We start from the raw sequence: 18824 nt of genomic DNA on the forward strand, positions 1-18824 counted from the left end.
TTTTTTTTTTTTTTTTAACAATGCATGGTTCGTTTTATAGGTTGCTCGTCGCCATATTTACTTATAATCTCCTGCATGTGATGCAGAGTAGAATCTTGGCACATCCTTTAGTTTTAATGTTCCACTTTGATCATCTTTTTGATCCATTAAAAAACATTCCCTGTGGTCTTTTAGTTATAATTGTGCCATATTTAACCAAAATAAAAAAAAAAACAGTGTTATTTTTTAGGACATAGTTTCTGCAGAGTGGCAATACAGTATTTCCTCTCTTATTCAGGGGGGTTAGAGACCGGAGACGACCGCAAATACATAGATATGGAGAACCATTTGTCGCCATCTCACAGATTCCCTGCGGTCGAAGAATGCCGATTACCGATCCATACTCATCAAAAACACTTCTGAACATTCTTCGGAAAACATTTATTAAAGAATATTGGAGTATTGCCCAACATAAAGGTTTTTTTTTTATTCAAAACAAAAGACTGCATACTTTATTTTACATGTGTACTGTCACTCTGTCTCTCTAAACCAGGAGTAAATGCTTCCTTCTTTATCAGCTAAGTGCAATAGGGATACATTTTACGGAATTTGCCGTTTTCATCCGAAACACCTGGTCAAGATGATAATTAGTTTCTGTGATTACTGGAATATCTTCCACCTGATTCTGAGTCAGCAAATGCCATTTCTCCATGCAGGGGCACCATTGACATAAATAGAGATGGACATAACAAGGCTTTGACGTCACTAATAGAAAATGCATTACCTCGGGTTCTAACAAAATGAAGTCAGTGGAGTCGCCACTCGCCTAGTGAGAAATCCCTGCTTATTCGGATGCATAAGTTTCATGCAAGAATCAAGTTTTTGTGACGAAACGAAAGAAAAAAAAAAGAAAATATGTGAAACCCCAAAACATGAACCTTAAAATTGCGGGGGAACACTGTAGTTCATTAGAAATTCATCTCTGAGGTGTGGGGGTGGGGCCTTTGGTGCGGCCCAATCCCGCCTCCTTCCCCTCCTTGTTGCTGAGAGCTCTCCATTTACATGCTCTCCTGCTAGCTTACAGCCAGTCACACCCCCAACCTAACATTACTGCTGCAACCAAAATAGGATCAATATTGGAGCTATCCAGCCTAACAGTTTTGAGCTGGAGGGGAAGATCAAGACATACATGGGTCTAGTTGTGTACAAGTGGATGCATTAAAATGAGGGAGCAGGGAGTTTGTGGTCCACCTGTTCTATTTCCTGCATCACAAATAAACTCTTACACCAACAGCACATTTTAATCTGCTCCTCATTCACATTGATGTGAAAAAATTATTACTCAGAAATGCAATTTTTAGTCTAATTTTCTAAATTTATGTCTTCCATCATCAGAAAGATGTCACAAGAACATGTTGAAAGCACCAAAACTTAATTTTGGGTCTTTAAAGCAATGGTTTTCCTTCAGTACCTTCTGAGGTACATCCATCCAACTTAATGGTCACAGTGTCCTCCCCCCAAAGAAAGACTATTATTCTTCTGTGGCTAACATATTTGATGGCTGCCGCGTTTCACTAGATTAAACTTTGCTTCACTTCTTTGCACTTCTCCAACTTTCTGAATTCCCAGCATGCCTGAGTGCCGCGAGAGCGAGGCCACCTCACCTCCTGACTGACTGCTTGCAGCTCATAAATATTAATGCATGCAGATGACACACTCCCACCAGCAGCCTATCACTGTGCTACAGCAGGCCGTGGGTGTTGTTACCATTAAACACGGCGTTTGAGTAATTTCAGCGTGGCAAAGGACACCGTGAATTATGGAGAGGCCCGAAACATACGTTCGCCCCAGCCGCATGAATTTTACAAGCCCAACACAGAGGAATTAATGGAAAGGGATTATGTTGGCTTGCGATAAGTTGAGAGTTACTAGGGACATTTTACTCCTGATTCTACAAGAATATTTGGAAGTCAAATCTCACCTTCAAATTCACTTATTAATATTTTAAAAAATCCTTTTTGCATGTTTTTCTTTTTGAGCTTTTGGTCGAGGTTTTTGAGCATTTCACTTTCTTTTCCAAGGTTGTCTTCTCACACTCGCAACAAAAAAAAGAGAGTTTTTAAGGCTTTTGTTTTGTGTCACAATCAGGACAATTTGAATGGATGAGGACAGGAGCTCAAAGTGTAGAAATCTGTTTCTACTTTACAATATTAAATATTATTTTTATTATTATCCAGCAGTTTTGGAAAGGCCTCCATCTTCTCCTGTATGGGATACTAACCCCATAATATAAAATGATGCAAATCCTCAAATGGTTAGCAAAGGCTGGTTTCAAAAATGAACTAATTCCAAATGACTTCAATAAAAGTCAGATTTTTCACCAAAAAATCATACTGTACAGTCTGGTGTTACAAATATTTTTCAAGTGGAGTCATGGTTAGACTCCCACTTAACGTCCCACCCTGTTGGTCGATTCTGTCACATCGTTGAGGTGTGTAGGGTGAGCTCCAGTCAACGTGCCCGTCCCATTTTTGCATCTCATAATCTTATCTATACTGTAAATTATCTATTTAGTACAGGTGTCTAAAAGTAAATTTACCTTGGGGCAACTGTAGGCCGTAGTATTTGTGCCAAAAATATGTTTTTGCGTCCACTATCTATGTCTTTGGTCCATTTTCTATGTCTAATCAACAAGTTTATTGAACATTTGTTCATGTATTTGTACTACTAAGCAATGTCTTCTGCATGTCATGTGAGATGACATGAGCTAACGACACTAGCAACTGTTGCTAAGGACTTTTCTGACAACCTGATTCAACGATAATAGCAAATGCAAAGTTTTAAACATAAAGCAAGCTGAAACTTCTCAAAGAAAATACAAAACTATCATCAAAGAAGTATGAACATGCAGAACATATTGCTTAGTAGCACATAGACATGAACAAATGTTCAATAAAGTTGTTCAGTAAACGTAGGACATAGACCAAAGATACAGACAGTGGAGGCAAGAACATAAACTGGCTGCATGTATTGTGAAAATTACGTGCGAATAGTCACTTTCTAGAAAAAAAAGTAAGGAACTCATTAATGTGTCTGGGGAGGGGGGTGTCAGGTTTCTTGCCCTAAAAGTTTCCCGGTCAATGACACACCCCCAAGAGCTGTATACCCTACCGTGATTGGTTGTTTTGTCAACTCTCCACACAGCAATGTAAAATTGCCATTCATACAAAACTCGTGAGCAACAATGAACTTTCCTGTTAAGGTGAGTGCCGTAAAATATCAACTTTGGGGCCCGCAAAAGACCTGCTGACTGCCAGTTTGAAACCCTAATCTAGTAAATACATTTCTATGTCTCACAGTTTTCTAATTGTCAGAGTATCACAGGAGGTTTGGACAATATTGATCCACCCAATGGTGTATAGTGCATGACTTCCCGATCTTGCCTTTTCCACAAGTAGACCTAAAGATAGTACCTGAAACAGTCATTGTGTAAGATAAATGCCATGGCCCCCTTTTTCCCCCGTAAATTCAACATGGTCTACTTCAAATATGGACTTAGACCACCAACATGACTTGTCTCTGTCAGTGCAACCCCATTCTACACTAGTTAGTCACATTTATTCTGATGTCAGTGTCTTTTGTTTGGCTGCTCCCTTTAGATGTTTGAACAAATGATGTGCCTTCGTTTAACTATACTGTCTGCTTCCTCTTCGTTGACAGCAGCTACCTTCACGTCCTCTTCCTAATCCTCATCTACTTTAACCATAGTATTTGTAATGTTTACATCTACTAGGGTTAAGTTATAGTTCTTTTGTCCATCTTCTGTCCAGTCACTCAGGCTCTAGTCTTTGATAATACCTAGCCAAAAGTCATGTGTTTCTTTATCATCTTGGAATTTGGAGTTCATTAGTTCTGATTCAGACCATGTAAAATAACTCGCCCTAATGTAGATTGGACTTTGCCAGCACTGGCCTTTATCCCCAACCCTGTTTGTCACTTTTCTGAGCAGCATTTTTAGTCCCAGGCAAGAAGGTGTTGCTGTCCTGTTCAGTGGTCTCTGTGATTGCATCTTTCCTACTAACAGATGATTCATCAAGTAGGGACATCCAGCCTCCACCGGTGTGGTTTTGCAGGTGATAGCAGAGCAGACGGAATGAGATTTTGATATTACTTGCTCCTGGTTTGGAGACAAGCTGTTGCCTCAAGGTAAATTATTCCAGGATCGAGTTCTCATGTGGGGAAAGGAGCGTTTCAGAGTGCAGACAGTTGCAGGAAAATGTAGTAGAACTGATACAACTCTTTTTCCTCACTGTAAGGGAAAGAGCTGTAGGAGGGGGAAAAAGTGTAGTGTTAAAGTGGAACTGATCCTCCTCTGCTGTGAAAGGAGCCCGTTCAGGTGGCGTGGGGATTTGAAAGATGGCTCCTGCATGCCTTACAGGGGGGGTTCCACTGGAAGGACACCCCAGGCTGACCTGCCAAGCATCGCAGAGATAATGTTTCTCGGCTGGCTTGGGAGAGTACGGTTGTCTGTCCACAGTAACACAGCACCCTGAGGGACTGGTTGGGTAGAGGAGATAAAACATCTATGCTTAAACCTCAGTCCCTGTATCCCTGACTTTTACAGCAAGATGGATGTTGAATTCCAATTGAACGTTGAATTACAAATTTGGATGGGACCATTTTAAAATATAAAAATTTGCTGGGCTGATGAAACAGGGTACCGAGTAGGGGGGGTAAGTAAGTATTGATCATTTATACGGCAATACTTATAAAATATTGCCAAAGCGATATTTAATTACTGTTAAAAAGCAAAAATTTTGTTCATTCTACTTTTGTTTTCCACTTAAATGTTTCTTAAATTACCAAAAGAAAAACACAATGAATTCGTTTGGGTAAAAACTTGTTTATGAGTTGTAGCGTTTAATGTTCTGATTGTTAAATGACATGTATTTTACAATTTTACATTTGTGACAAATGTATTAATATACAGATAATTCTTAAGTCATAATTTAGGGAAATATTGTCTGGTACTATCTTGGAATAGATTGGGACATGAATGGCATCATGACATGTGTATCACGATAAGTATTGCATCACCAGATTCTTGCCAATACACACCCATAGTATCAAGCCAAATAACCTATTTATATAAGGACATATAAAAGAATAAGAGTCATATGTTTGCTTTTGAAACAGTGTAAATTCTGCACACAGGACCAGTGTATTAGAATTCATACATGTTTACCCAAATAAAAAGGATGTTATTTTTTATCTACATGAACCTTTACAAACATATTTATGCTGCTAACAGATAATTTCCAAGAGTCTCCAATGAAAATTAGCAAATACAGTTTTGAGAATAAAATCCCAATATTTACAGTTTTTTTACTATTTCAAAGTCATTTTTGTAAATTAGTACTTTCTAAAGCAATTTTTAAACAATGAAAATGGTGTTTGGCAACTCCGTTTACCAGAAAAGAAGGATGTCTCTGAATGTTGTCAATGTTACATGAACCATAACTTATCTCTGGTGTTAAAGGTTTATTTATAAAAAGTTTTAGTATTCACTCAGAGTAGCTATTAGCCCCTAATGTAATACTATTTTATCCATCCATTCATCCATTTCTGAACCCCCTGAATCGCTTTTGGGCTCACTTGGCGAATCAAACCAACCCACCTACTGGGCAAAGGTAGAATTTATTTATATATTTAATCATATTAAATGTAATGATAATGAACAGCAATGCAATTCCTTTTTTTGTCTTTACACTTAATTAAACCAAAAAAGGTTCTAGTCAACCAAGTGCTTTAGGAATGAAAGAGAGATAGTCAGAGTAATTTAACAAATGCTTTTATCCATTTAACTTACAATTTTTCTCACAATGAGAGGTTAAGTGTCTTGTCCGAGTACACAATAACTGTCAAGTGTCGGATTTGAACCTCTGACCAAACGGTTGTTCAATCCAGTCGTCTATAGACATGTATAATTGAAGCATATAGAGGATGATTAACTCTTGGCTTTTGGAAGGTTTAGATTGGCCGTTTCTTTAGCACTTGCACTCTGAAAGTTGAAAGCAAATGAAGGAAACATAAAAGGTGAGAAAAATCATTTAAAGCATCTCTTTTTATCCTCTGCCACTCTCTACCTCTGGGACTCTCCTACTGCAGTGTTCATCTGTCATCCCTCCTGTCCTTTCTGAACCGTAGCATTTGCCAAACACAACAGTGTGCTTTTCCCTGAGGGGCTTCCTCTAACAAGCTCCCGCACACCTGTCGGTGTGGAGACAAAGGATGGCTGGTTGGTGGCAGGGGGGGGCTCGCGGAAGAGAAGGGCTGGGATCACGTGAGGGCACACAAATACCGATGTCTTACTCGTTCCCTTAGCACCTGTGTGAGGAGCGACGTCGAGCTGCCATGACCCCGGTGACACGTCGCCTTAAACACTCATAGCTGTATCGTTTAGAGCTACCTCTGCGGTAGCGTACAGCAAGAAAAAAGAAGTCCTGCCTCGCGCTGAATGTGCAGGCCATTAAAGTAGTGATACTCTGACCTGAAGGTGAAGAGAAACACGACGGCACAAAAAGACTAACAGAGCAACTTTTTTTTTCTTTGCTTCAGCAAGTGAGATTTTGCCTGCGAGTCCATTTTTTGAGGGTGAATAGTACGCTCTCAAGTGGATTTATATATCTTTGAATTTGCTTTTCATGGACGCAACTTTCAATGAATATCAAGTATAGGCACAAATGCACATAGTACAATATTATAATTAATGTCACAGCAGCTAAATGATTCTTAATCAATACCATAAACTATATTCAAATCATACTCTGACATCTAAAGCTCAGTTTTGCTCTTGTAGGGTATTGCTTTTTTTTAAGGAAACATAAATAGAAAAGGTAAAGAAGAAAAATGGCTGAGCTCTAGTAAGGAAATTGAAGTATCACCAAAAGGACTTTAAAATGAGAATAGTCAGTTTGTGAAACTGTAAATGTAGTTGGCAAAACAAGAAAACTAGTCAACGTTTGGCGAAAATTGCTTACAATACGACAGGTGTCAGAAGTGATGACCAATAACCTCGGGATGCAGATCACTTGAAAACCTTAGTGTTGCCGGTTCAACTAAAGCAATACAACTGATGAAGATGGTCTAAGATTTAGATTGACAAAGTGTACATTGTTTCCTGACACAAGCAGAATGCCGGATTTACATTGGTCCGTCTGCAGTCTGTCTTTTTTGCTTACGTGGAGATCCATGTTACAACCGTCAATTAGTTTACATAGTCTCTATTGGGTCTCAGGACAAGGCACTCCTCTGTGTCAACTAGTTCATCTAAAACTTTGGCTATCAGGCCTTTTGCCTTCTCATTCCTCACAGAGTCCTTGGAAAATTCATGTTTTGTGTCATACATATGTATTTTTACTTCAAAAGTTAAACTTTCTTTGTCCATGGTGAAAATGGACACCTGTGTGGTGTTAACTTGTGTTATTGCATGTGGACGTCCCCTAAAATATGAAAAAAATCTATAAGCATATTTACTTTAACGTACAACTTAAGTTTTTATATTGAGACTCAGACCTATTTCCAGTCCCCCCGATTATTTGCCACGAAATTGCCTCGTCAACGGAAAAAATAAATAAATTTTGCTTTGCATTACAGACAGACAGATGTCAGACACAGACATGGTGGAGGTAATGTAAACATTGTGATTCATTAATAAACAATCTTTTTGTGTCAATGCAACAGAGACACACTGTAAACAGACCAGGCTTCATGGTGGAATTCTTTGACTGTCAGAAAGTTGGATGCTTACCATAACCTACATTAAAACATTGTTTCCACTGAGCTGTCCAGTCTGGTATTTTGAGAGTTTTAATTGTAAAATGGACCCATTTAACAATACCAAACTGTACTTCCTGGGGTCCCCCATCAGTTGAAGGTCCATTACAAAGTGAAACGGAACAGTTGGGGTTGGAGCCGCTGTAGCCACCCGTTGACTGGCAGAAAATGATGACAGCATTAGAAAGCACCAGTATAGCACTCATTTAAGTTTCCAACTTTTGTAAGCATTCAGGTTTTTGCAGTTTCCTGTGTAGTCTTTTGGTCACAATTATATTGAAATTATAATTTCAATATTGAATTAATTGAAAAACGTTCCTTGCCATCCTTGGTGACAGTGTGATACAGGGTGAGCTTGTGGTACGCTAGCAGTCAACACCGCACATGCGCTATGAAAACAAACCACTCAGTGGAAGGGAGGCTTAACTGTGTGGAAACGTGCCAGAATTAACTGGACCGTACCGTAACGTACCTCTTCTTACCGTACTATACCGCTCAGTGGAAACGAGGCTTAACGGAATGGTCAAGATTAAGTGTCACATTGGAAAGGATGACAAAATAAAAAAGTGCCTCAATTATTGTGACCTGCTTCATTTTAGCCCCTTACTAACCCAGAAGCTCCAAGAATTCAGCACTGGAAAGATGTTATGTCCAAATAATCTTTGCCCCTGGTAACCCAAAAGTATTGTAACAAGCAAGCCTTTTGCCAACCATGGTGTCCATTCCATCTCCTGTTAACATACACAGCATTCGTTTGTGCCCACCTGACTGAATTTCAAATTTTGTGTTGCATACCCATGTTAGGAAATGGATATTTTGTTTCCTGAAGCAGTGACTTTCATATATTTTTTTGCATTGCAAACTGGTTTAATGTCAGACAATGTCCTCATGGGCTGGTCTTTAAGGTTTAGTGGATAAACACAACAAAATAAAATATTATTTGATCTACAGAAAAACTGTTGTTTTCTAAATATGATAATAAGCTTGAATCCTCTGTCTGTTCAACTTTAGTAGCTCTGTGTTTGTAAGAAAAGAGCTGAGAACAACATATTATGCAGAGCATGTTTGGTGCGTGGGAACAACCTGCCGTTATAAATTCATGTTTTAAGAAGTCCTGGTTTTGTCCGTTAAATGCAGATTCATTTTTAACTTTTACGTTTTTGACTCCTCTTTTGTGTCCTTACTGGCTCTTTCCTACATAAAGAAACTTTTCGACGACATTTATTTTTGTTAACTTTCATGGCTTTAGAGGTTTCAATTTTGCGATAACTATGGGTTACTGTTTTGTAATATGCATTAAACACCCACTTTAAGAAAGTAGGGGTCGAAGGTACTGAGACAAGTACCTTGACATGCATCAAGAGTCCTAGACAGAAGTGGTGGAGAGAATATGGACATTTTCCAAAAAGAAAATCATGCAGATAAAAAAATGGAAATAATGCATGTTTTGTAGTCTTTCTGTTTGGATTGTTACCAGTTGGCTGATGGACTGGTTTCAGAGGTTAGGGACCGCTGTTATGGAGTGGTTGGCATTTCCATTTTACCATTTTCCATGGTGAAATAGGCATTTATTTGTACAGTCCTGGATTGATTTTAGTCAGGATTTTAGAACATCTCTATATTCTGAAAGCATAGCTGAAGTCAGACCCTGGCAACCAATTGTAAACAAAAATTCTCCGAAATGTACCAAATTGGGGTCCTCAGTGAAGCACAGCAGCTTCCTCTTTTATTGCAGGAATCCTAAGCAAAATAAAAAATATTTCTAAACCAAGTTTTCTCTAAAAGTCTGTCGATCACTTCTCAAGGTGTCTAAACCATCTCCAGCTTGGTGTTCTTGGGTAACAAAGTGCATGAGATGTGAAACCTGTTTATGCAGGGCTGATGAACCATAAAAGCCAAATAGAAAGGCAGTTTTTAAAATTCCTCAATGGACATGTGTGGAGTTACAGTGGTGGACAAAATTGTTCATACCCCTCAGTTAAAGAAGGACAAACCCACAATTTTCACTGAAATCACTTCAAACTTCCAAAAGTAACAATAAATAAAAATGTATTGAAAATTAAACAATCAAAATCAGCCATCACTTTTGAATTGTTGATTAACATTATTATTTAAAAAAACAAACTAATGAAACAGGCCTGGACAAAAATGATGGTACCTCAATAAAAGATTGAAAACTATTTGACCAGAGTGACATGATTAACTCAGGTGTGCCCTTTAATTCACATCACAGGTGTTTTATTTATTGTTACTTTTGTAAGTTTTGAGTAATTTCAGTGAGAATTGTGGGTTTCGCCTTTCTTTGACTGAGGAGTATGAACAATTTTGTCCACCACTGTATATATTTGCAAAAGAATTTGACAGTTTCTCCAAGCAAAAAGTGCGTTTTTAGATTTTTGTTGTTGTATATGTTTGTTTTTAAGAGTTTTGTTATGGCTCATCATGTTTAGTGAGACCATTGATAACATAGATTTCTTTTTATTGATGATCTAAAAAAAACTAAACACAATTGAACAACACAACACAGACTAAAATGACTGGAAATCCATTATTGTTTGCTAAACCTAATGCTTCTCTCACAATGTCATGTGGTTAAATTGCTGCAGTCAAAGTGATAGTTTTCATGGTACATTCATTTACATTTATTGTACGGCCTCTGGGATAAAATTTGTTTTCATAAATAAAATCACTCCCAACACAACCTCTTCAAAATCATAATCCTACATCTTACAGAACAGTCCTGCAAACAGACATTTCTCCAATGCTGCAAAAAACATGTTCTTTAAATTATTATTCTACTCAAAAAGCTTTTCTTCTGAATGTGTCATGTACGGTGTGTTTTTTGTTGAAAGAATTTGGACAAATTTGCTGTTTCTTTGCTTGTTTTTAGTGTGTTAAACAGTTAAGGATCTAATCAGTGACCTGTGTGTTTGTCAGGGCGGTGTTTACGGTTGAGCTGTACCTGCAGACAGAGCGGGCGCTGACTATCGGAGCAACAACACAGGATGCGCAACATCACTGGATCCAGGCACTAACAAAGGTGATAGAACACATATTGTTTCTACCTCTTTGCTTTTTACATTTTTTACATTTGTATGCTACCTTCACACATATATGTTAATTTAAACAACACTGAAGACATTTTAGCATGTGGTGTTCACACTAAACAAGCAGAGAGGGGCTTCTTTTTCTTTGTCTACTGTTTACTAGTCCGCCACCTAGTGTTGAATGTCAAAGTGGTGCAAATCTCAAAGATCTTGCTCGAGAAATTTTCTTCCACAGCTCTACTCTGATATTACACTATATACATATATTGTATAAACTTTAGATGTAAGAGTTTTGAACGTAGAAGCCCAAAACGCGCATATAAGCATGTTTTACGTAGCCTTTTCATTAAAAGTGTCTTAGAAGGAGGAGGAGCTTAGGAGGAGAAAAACAATGCAGCTCCAAAGCACTTCTATCTCCTTCAGTGTGACATGCGTCTGCTCTTTTTCCATTATAGTGGCAAGAACGTGTGATATGACTCTTTATGTACATTTTCCATTTTTTGTTCTATCCCGTAATCAAGTAGAAATACTTTTGTTAAAGACCCCAAAAAACAAATTTTTGATTTTTAATCCCCAAGCTTTTAATCGTATTGATCATTTTTTTCATCTCGGTTGACAGTGCTTTATCCCACCTAAAGTTGAGGGACTGGTACGGACAGGTACCGAACTGATCGGCAGACTGCACTACAAGGAAGGTCACGACCTGTACAGCTGGAGGGTGGGCTGGTTCATGCTGGAAGGCTCTGGCTTGCACTTCAGTTCAGGAGAAGACGAGGAAGTCTTGCAGCTCAAACAACTACAGGAGCTCAGTGAGTATCACATTTCAAAATAAAAGCGTGGATTCCATTTTCATGCTTTACATCTTTTATGTGCAGTTTAGGAGGTGAGATGGAAGATGCAAATGTTCATGTCACAGACAGTAGCTCAATAACACGTAATAGTTTTAATGCATTTTTATTTAGTTTGCATAAGAGCAAAAAATCTGCTGTTTACATCCATTCATTTTTTTGCATCAGAATTAAAAAGTTAAATTAGGATCAAATAATTATAAATAAAGCTAATGTTCTATAAATCCCTGTCTCTTATAAATTCTTATCCTCATTTTTTTCTTACACTTTATACATTTAAATGAACATTTTAGCCTCAATTCAAATCAAACTTACAGCCACCGAATTTTCCTCCCTGCTCCGAGGGCTGTCAAGGCAAAGGGCTGAACAAGAGTTCAGATGAAACCAATTAAGACATAAATTATGGAGGAGGCAGTTTCCACACTTCAGTTAAAAACAGCCTCAGCTCGGACCAGGATTGTTGACAATTCATCATTCAAACAAACACTCGTCTGACCTTCAGGAGCTCTCCTCCCTGATTCCTGTGAATGCATTTGTTATGCTGTGATGATAACTTAGCTGATCCAGGAAGAAGAGTTTCAGTTTCCCTGAAGACTTCAGTTGGGAATATCTCCTCACAAATGGGCTCTATAGAAGCAAAAAAGACAGAATTCATATCCTGTTTAAATAAAATTTAATCATAAAGTATCTACTTGTAATTTTTAGATTTTAAATTCATGTTTAAATTTATTAAATGACCATAATCAATTGCTCGAACATCCATCGTGATGTGAACAAAAAAACACAAGTATACCCAAATAATCTTGGTTTTGACCCTTTTTTCTGTTTGAAAACACGACAAGGTCCATTCAAGTTTCTGTTCCAGCTCTAGCGCTCATCCTCATCTGTCAAAAGAGACGTCTGCGTCTTCTTCAGGCTGCAAAAGCGCAGCTATATGGATGAAGCGATTAGGAAATCTTGGCTGGTGATTTTACAGAGGAATACCATTTGACAGCTAAGTTATAATGAGCTGTGATGCTGTGGGATCTCTCGTGAAGCCGCTATGTAGCGTTCAGGGCAGGTACTTCCTACCAAGAAGCGCATTTAAACCGAAAAAATGTGTTTCCATTGCAGTTTTGTTAAAAGAAATGGCTATTTCAATTCGCCCCCAACCACTTCCTCCAAGCACATAAACTTTATATGTTTTTAAAAAATTGTGGGGTTTCCATTAAGTACATTTACTATCAAAAAATCCAATTCGCAGAATTTTATAGTTAATGGAAACAAAGCGGATGTGAGAATGAACTTGAGTGAACCTGAATGCTCACTCAACTCAACTCACTCTGAAGCTACGGTGTGTCAAAAACGCGTTCAAGAAAGCTCTTAACGCGGGTTGTTAAACGCATTCATAGGTAACAATGTTCCTTTTTAGAACTTTTTTTGCTCTGAATACAAAATGCATGGCCATAATGGCATCCCTTTTAAATCTCAGAAGTTCTAACCCTTTAAACATTGATCGTGGAGGAGAAATTGTTGATTGCGACCAGAATTATGAAGACACCAAGTCATTTATATATCGCGATAGAGGTGTGAAAGAAAAGGCCTGGAGTAAGATTGGCAAGATTTGCACTGCTTCATAGTTATGCACCAAGCCTCTTTCCAAAGAAAAAGTAGAAGCCCCTCCCTGCTTGTTCAGTGTGAATACCATGGACTAAACGCGAGAGTTTTGACTGCAGAAGCCCAAAACACATATTCACATGCGTTTACATAGACTTATCATTAGAAGTGACTGCTTGAATACTGAGGGCGGTGTGAACATTCTTTATAAAAATAAGGCACACATTTGTCTCTATGATGTTTGTTGGTGTACTCACAACCACTCAAGTGTAGACCCACTTGTGCAGAAATTCCTCTTCCTGGTTTGTGTTTTCATACACAGCTACCAGTTTCATTGCTCTTGATGTTTAATGCTGTGTTTCTATTTGAAATCATAAATGTCACTAAAACCAGTTCATACGAAAGTTTAAATAGAAAACCTCAAAAGAAAAGTGGGGTACATGAAGAGTAAATGAATATCAGCAGTGTGCCCCATCTCTAATTTTGTTTTCAAATAGATTTTTAGCACCTGCTATACGAGTGAGAGCTGTAAAGAGAAAAAAACGAAGAAAAAAAGGAGCATGGGAAAGCTTGTGTTTTTATGAAGAGCTGCAGCCTTTTGATTCATTCTTAATTTGCCGCGTGTCAGCATCACTCGCTGATGATACCCCGTCTCAGAATCTCAGTCAAGAACAAACTTCAGAGAGCAATCAGAGCTACAAAGAAGGGAATCACTGTTCATAATGTTCAGTTTGATCTGTAACTTTTGTTGTGATGAAGAATATAAGTGTAACTTAGATCTAAGGAATGTCTTATCAGTTAGTTCTCACAATACAAGACTGTAAGCATGACCTGTCACTAAAGGGAAAAAAACAAGACTTGCCATAATTTAAGTCTTTTCCATTTAACTTTAAATTTCTTCAGTTATTTATTTATTTTTTGGGTGATTTGATAGTAAAGGTTTGGTGTTTCATTTTAGCCTCATAATTGCATTTTTAAGTGTGACCTTGTCCTTTTTTTTTGTTCAATGTAACAGTCCCCATTATGTTTGGACACCCCTGTCCCTACCCCTCCAAATTCCCCTAAAATTGGAGGGGTAGGGAGAAAACGTAGGGGTAAGACAAGAATTTTGGATTCAGCTGAAAGTCCCCGATTTTTTGTATAAAACTAGATGTCTTTTTGCTACATTCACACCGCCCTCTGCAACGCACGCTCAAGCAGCAACTTCCTATCAAAAGTCTATGTAAATGGGCTTCTGCACACAAAATTCTCACATTTACGCATAGCTGCTTAAGTTTTTAAGTCTGTTTTCGGACTCTGCATAAAAAATGCACGGCCATTGAACACGTGTTGAAAGTTTAACCAGTTGAACTTTGATCATTCATGGACTCTGAGTTTGTAGAGACATAGGGATGGTGTTCCATTTAATTCATAGAAGTGTCAAATGTTTGCAAATAGATTATGGAGAATACATTAATAATTGCGTTTTTTAGATGACACCAAGTCTTTTACATATCAGAATAGAGATGTGCAAGAAAAAACCTGGAGCAAGATTTGCCAGATTTGCACAGCTTCAACAATTTGCACCAAGCCTCTTCCAACTATAGCTACTTGTGTCAGTATCGGGTAGTGACAGTCAAGTGTGAATACCATATGCTTAAAACGTGTACAAGAACCCACATCCAGCAGGTTCTTGAATGTACGAAGCATGCCTGTTGTTTACGTTGCTTTAAAACTCTCCCATGGATTCATCATCGTCCAGTCTCTCACTTAGATTCTCCAAAGTCTCAAAGTTACCAAAAGATTCGTATCAGATGTGTTTATGTGGTATTTATCCCCATTTGTTCTGAAACTGATTTCCCTTTACTTTTAAGAGATTCTATCAAATCTTACAGAAATAAATCAAATTGAACTCCACCTTTCACAAACATGGTGAATCCAGCTCATTCATGACTTAACCCATAAAAACCCATTTTTCCTTTAAATGAAAATGATGTGGGACATATCACAGAGCACATTTCTGATTTTTTTCTGTCACACTGATGTCACCATGGGTTTGTATGGGTTAATGATGGGGCATTTACAGGTTTTAGGCTAATTTATTATTCATTCGAGCCAGTTTTTAGAGATAATAATATGTATTAAAAGATTGAATCATTTATATGTATTAAAATATGCAAAAAAGATTAACATCTGGAAAAGGGCAAATGCTTTTTCCCAATACTGCCTTAGCTAGAGTAGAATCTGGGTGGCGAGTTTAAACAGAGATCTGTCAGCAGACATGCCTACATTTCAGAGCCGGCAGATCTGCTCATTTCCCCCTGAATCCTTCAAACTGTATCTTATCTACTGTCTTTTCAATCCCTCATGTTTGACAGGATGGCTAACCACACGTTTTCTGTGATGTGCAAAATCAGAAATGCATATTCAGGCAGAGTTTAGCTCTGGTTTTGGATCCAAGGATAATTGAGCTTTTTTGCCCATTTGAAGTTGGAGCTCATCTGCTTTTGCTACCTTGGCAGACGAATCATGAGGAGAAGATGTTTTGCTGAAATGAGATGAGCTCCGTAATGCAACGACAAGTGCTCATCAATCTAAATGAGGTTCAGATGTCCCTGATCTACTCTGTAAATCACAAAAAACAACATTTGTACAGCTTTAAATTCTACATTTGCTTTCTGAAGTCGCCATAGTAACTCTCAGTGAAATGAGAAATATTTGGCGAGGGTAAGCGGCCAGTTGGACAGGAAAGATTTGGAGTTCACACACGCTTGGGCTAATGATGAAGATTTTTGGAACATTTCAATCGATTGCAGCAGTGCCTGATGCGTACAGAAGGAGGGGACGATCGATGGATCTTTTTTAATCCACTTACACCCCAACATGGATCAAATTGCACAAAGTGCCGCCCCGTCTTCTCACCTGGGGCGGAATGAAGAACTGCAGTGGTGTTCATTTTTATTCCAGACCTTCCCAAACCATATTTGTCACAGCTGGCGCCAGAAGGGACTTTGTTTTGTCAGGGGATGGTGGGTGTGGAGCGCTGAAAGGATCGCTTTAGAATTCACTGTCTGTGACACGGGATTATCTGTTATTTTCTTTGAACTGACACCACTGCATGAAAGGTGCCACTGCAAAGCACTGAGGGATTAAATAAATGCACTTTTCAATTAAAATCACCACATGTTTCCAGCATGCTTCACTTCAGACCGCATTAGGGGTTTATTTGTAGTTAGATGTCTTATGGTTCTGCTTTTTGGCTTCAAGCTACTAAATAGAACCTGTTCTCTGAATGTAAAACACAGTCTGTATTTCATTTTTGATCTATTCCTATTGTTGCCCCTGTATAATCCTAATTTAGATTAATCTAGTGTTAAGGGGAGTGCACTGCAAACCTTTTTTGCACGTTTATTTCTCCCCCTCCCTGTCTTCAAGAGTGAGTAGGTTTCAGAATCCCTTCTGCAAGGCTCAGCTGTGTCCTTGGAAGAGAGATTGATCTTTCCGTACCGTCTTGCGTCAGGAATATCTGCAGCACAAATAACAAAACCCAAAACAGGATGAGAGGAAAATGACAGATGGAGCCCGATAATCATTAACCTGTCACAGAGCACAAATCAGCCCCTTCTACCTGGAACTTTGCAAAAACGAAAGCTTTTCAAACGAGACCGACCCAATGATTTATTGCTGTCGGTATTTTTCTATGTTGACAGGGCTGGACGCAAACAGGCAAGAAAAGAGTTAAACCTGATTATTTGCCTAATTACTTCAAAATGGCATTCAACGTCAGCAAAGTGCTTTTAATGAACTTATTCTTGACCAATAAGTTTAGAACATAGAGATTTTACATCTTTATCACTGATGGCCAAAAAAAAAAAAAAATTCAGCTGACACTTTATACAAATGTCCTCCAATTACACGAGCAACTGTAAAAACGAAAAACCATTATTTAAAAAAAAAAAAAAACATGAATGAAAGTAGAAATATTGAGACTTACTATTGTTTTTTTTTAAAGAACAGATTAGATCCCCGTTTTGGAACTCTGATCTTTGTTATTTTAGATGGATTAGGCATCACCAAAAGCTGTTATGCTCTTATGCTGTTTTATAGATGAGCCTCTGGGTTGGGACATTCGCTAATCGTGTCGCACTGAGGATTATTTTCTAGCTGTCAATTCAAAGACCTTATCTTTTTTTTTTTTTGAAAAATAAAGATAATGATTGAAGTGAATTTAACTACAAATCTCTTGAGTACATTTGGTGAAAAATGTTCTGACACCAGTTCAAGTATGTTATTTAAAAAAATATAAGTTAATATAAGAATCTACGATAGTTGTTTATTTTAACATTTATACATATCTCAACTTTATGAGGTACACCTTACTAGTACCAGGTTGGACCCCTTTTGTCTTTAGTACTGCCTCAATCCTTGGTGGCATAGATTCAACAAGGTACTGGAAACATTCATTATGTTACCATATTGACATGATAACATCAAAATTGCTGCAGATTTGTCGGCTACACATCCATGATGTCAATCTCTGGTTCTACCACATCACAAAGCTTATCTATCGGGTTGAGATCTGGTGATTGTGGAGTCCAGTGAACTCATTGTCATGTTCAAGTAACTAGTCTGAGATGATTCCAGTTCTAAGACATGGCGCCTTATTCTGCTGGAAGTAGCATCAGAAGATGGTTCACTGTGGTTATAAAGGGATGGACATGGTCAGCAACAATACTCAGATAGGCTGTGGTGTTGTAACCAGGATCAATTGGTACTAAGGGGCCCAAAGTGTCCCAAGAAATTATCCCCAACACCGTTACACAACCACCACCAGTCTGAACCATTGATACAAGGGAGAATGGATCCATAGTTTTATGTTGTTGACACCAAATTCTGACCCGATCATCTGAATGTCACAGCAGAAATAGACAAGACAAGGTTTTTCCAATCTCCTATTGTCCAATTAGTCCAAGTGTCCAATTAGTTACCTAAAACATTGAAGATGTTAGCTTTGTGTTTGAGATTAAACATAATCATCTTTCTTTGTTTGTTGAATATGATGTCATACATAATTGAACAGATGTAATTCATCCTGTCTCAGACATTTATCAAACAGAAGGATTCTCCTTTTGACACAAATTTGAGTAAATTCATTACGGTGTCTGTGGTGCAGAGGCTGACCTCTGATTTGTAAGTCACAGCTTCAGTTTCCGCTCTGTCCTTGAGCAAGAATCCCACACTGTCCCTTAAGAAAGGTAAAAAAGAGCTACTGTTTATGTATTAGTAATAGACTCAAACAAAAAAACGAATGTTTTTGTGTTAAACAATTCTCATAAATATTTCTCCTTTAGGCTCAAAGGTTTAGTTTCTGGTCACAAAACATATTTGTTAATTAAAAATCAAATCCAGAAAAGTATTTGATGGATTAAGTAGCATTCCAATGTTTGTCCAAGCGACTGTACAGCGTGCTTTGCGTTTACCTGATAACGTGGTCGATAAACCTCATCAAAGAAACTTCTTGAGTTCTCTGATAATTTGG

General features: G+C 38.1%; 1 protein-coding gene and 1 long non-coding RNA gene across 4 annotated transcripts in view; one reads left to right on the forward strand and one right to left on the reverse strand.

Moving 5' to 3' along the window:
• Window positions 1–18824, forward strand: part of zmp:0000000660 (arf-GAP with Rho-GAP domain, ANK repeat and PH domain-containing protein 2) — a 163973-nt gene that overhangs the window by 111088 nt on the left and 34061 nt on the right. For both annotated transcript variants that reach the window (XM_024287902.2, XM_036216728.1), the window contains exons 17-18: window positions 10753–10855; window positions 11482–11671. In XM_024287902.2, coding sequence (XP_024143670.1) covers window positions 10753–10855; window positions 11482–11671 — 293 coding nt within the window. The remainder of the gene's footprint in view (window positions 1–10752; window positions 10856–11481; window positions 11672–18824) is intronic.
• The window catches only part of LOC112155881, a 98839-nt gene continuing 91822 nt past the window's right edge, over window positions 11808–18824 (reverse strand). Inside the window, exons 3-4 of one of the 2 annotated variants that reach the window (XR_004949642.1) lie at window positions 16681–16811; window positions 11808–12337 (exon numbers count right to left, since the gene is read on the reverse strand). This is a non-coding gene — a long non-coding RNA (uncharacterized LOC112155881). The remainder of the gene's footprint in view (window positions 12338–16680; window positions 16812–18824) is intronic. The other variant, XR_004949643.1, reaches the window with a different exon arrangement.

Source organism: Oryzias melastigma, linkage group LG18 (genome assembly GCF_002922805.2).
Source record: "Oryzias melastigma strain HK-1 linkage group LG18, ASM292280v2, whole genome shotgun sequence".
NCBI lineage: Eukaryota > Metazoa > Chordata > Actinopteri > Beloniformes > Adrianichthyidae > Oryzias > Oryzias melastigma.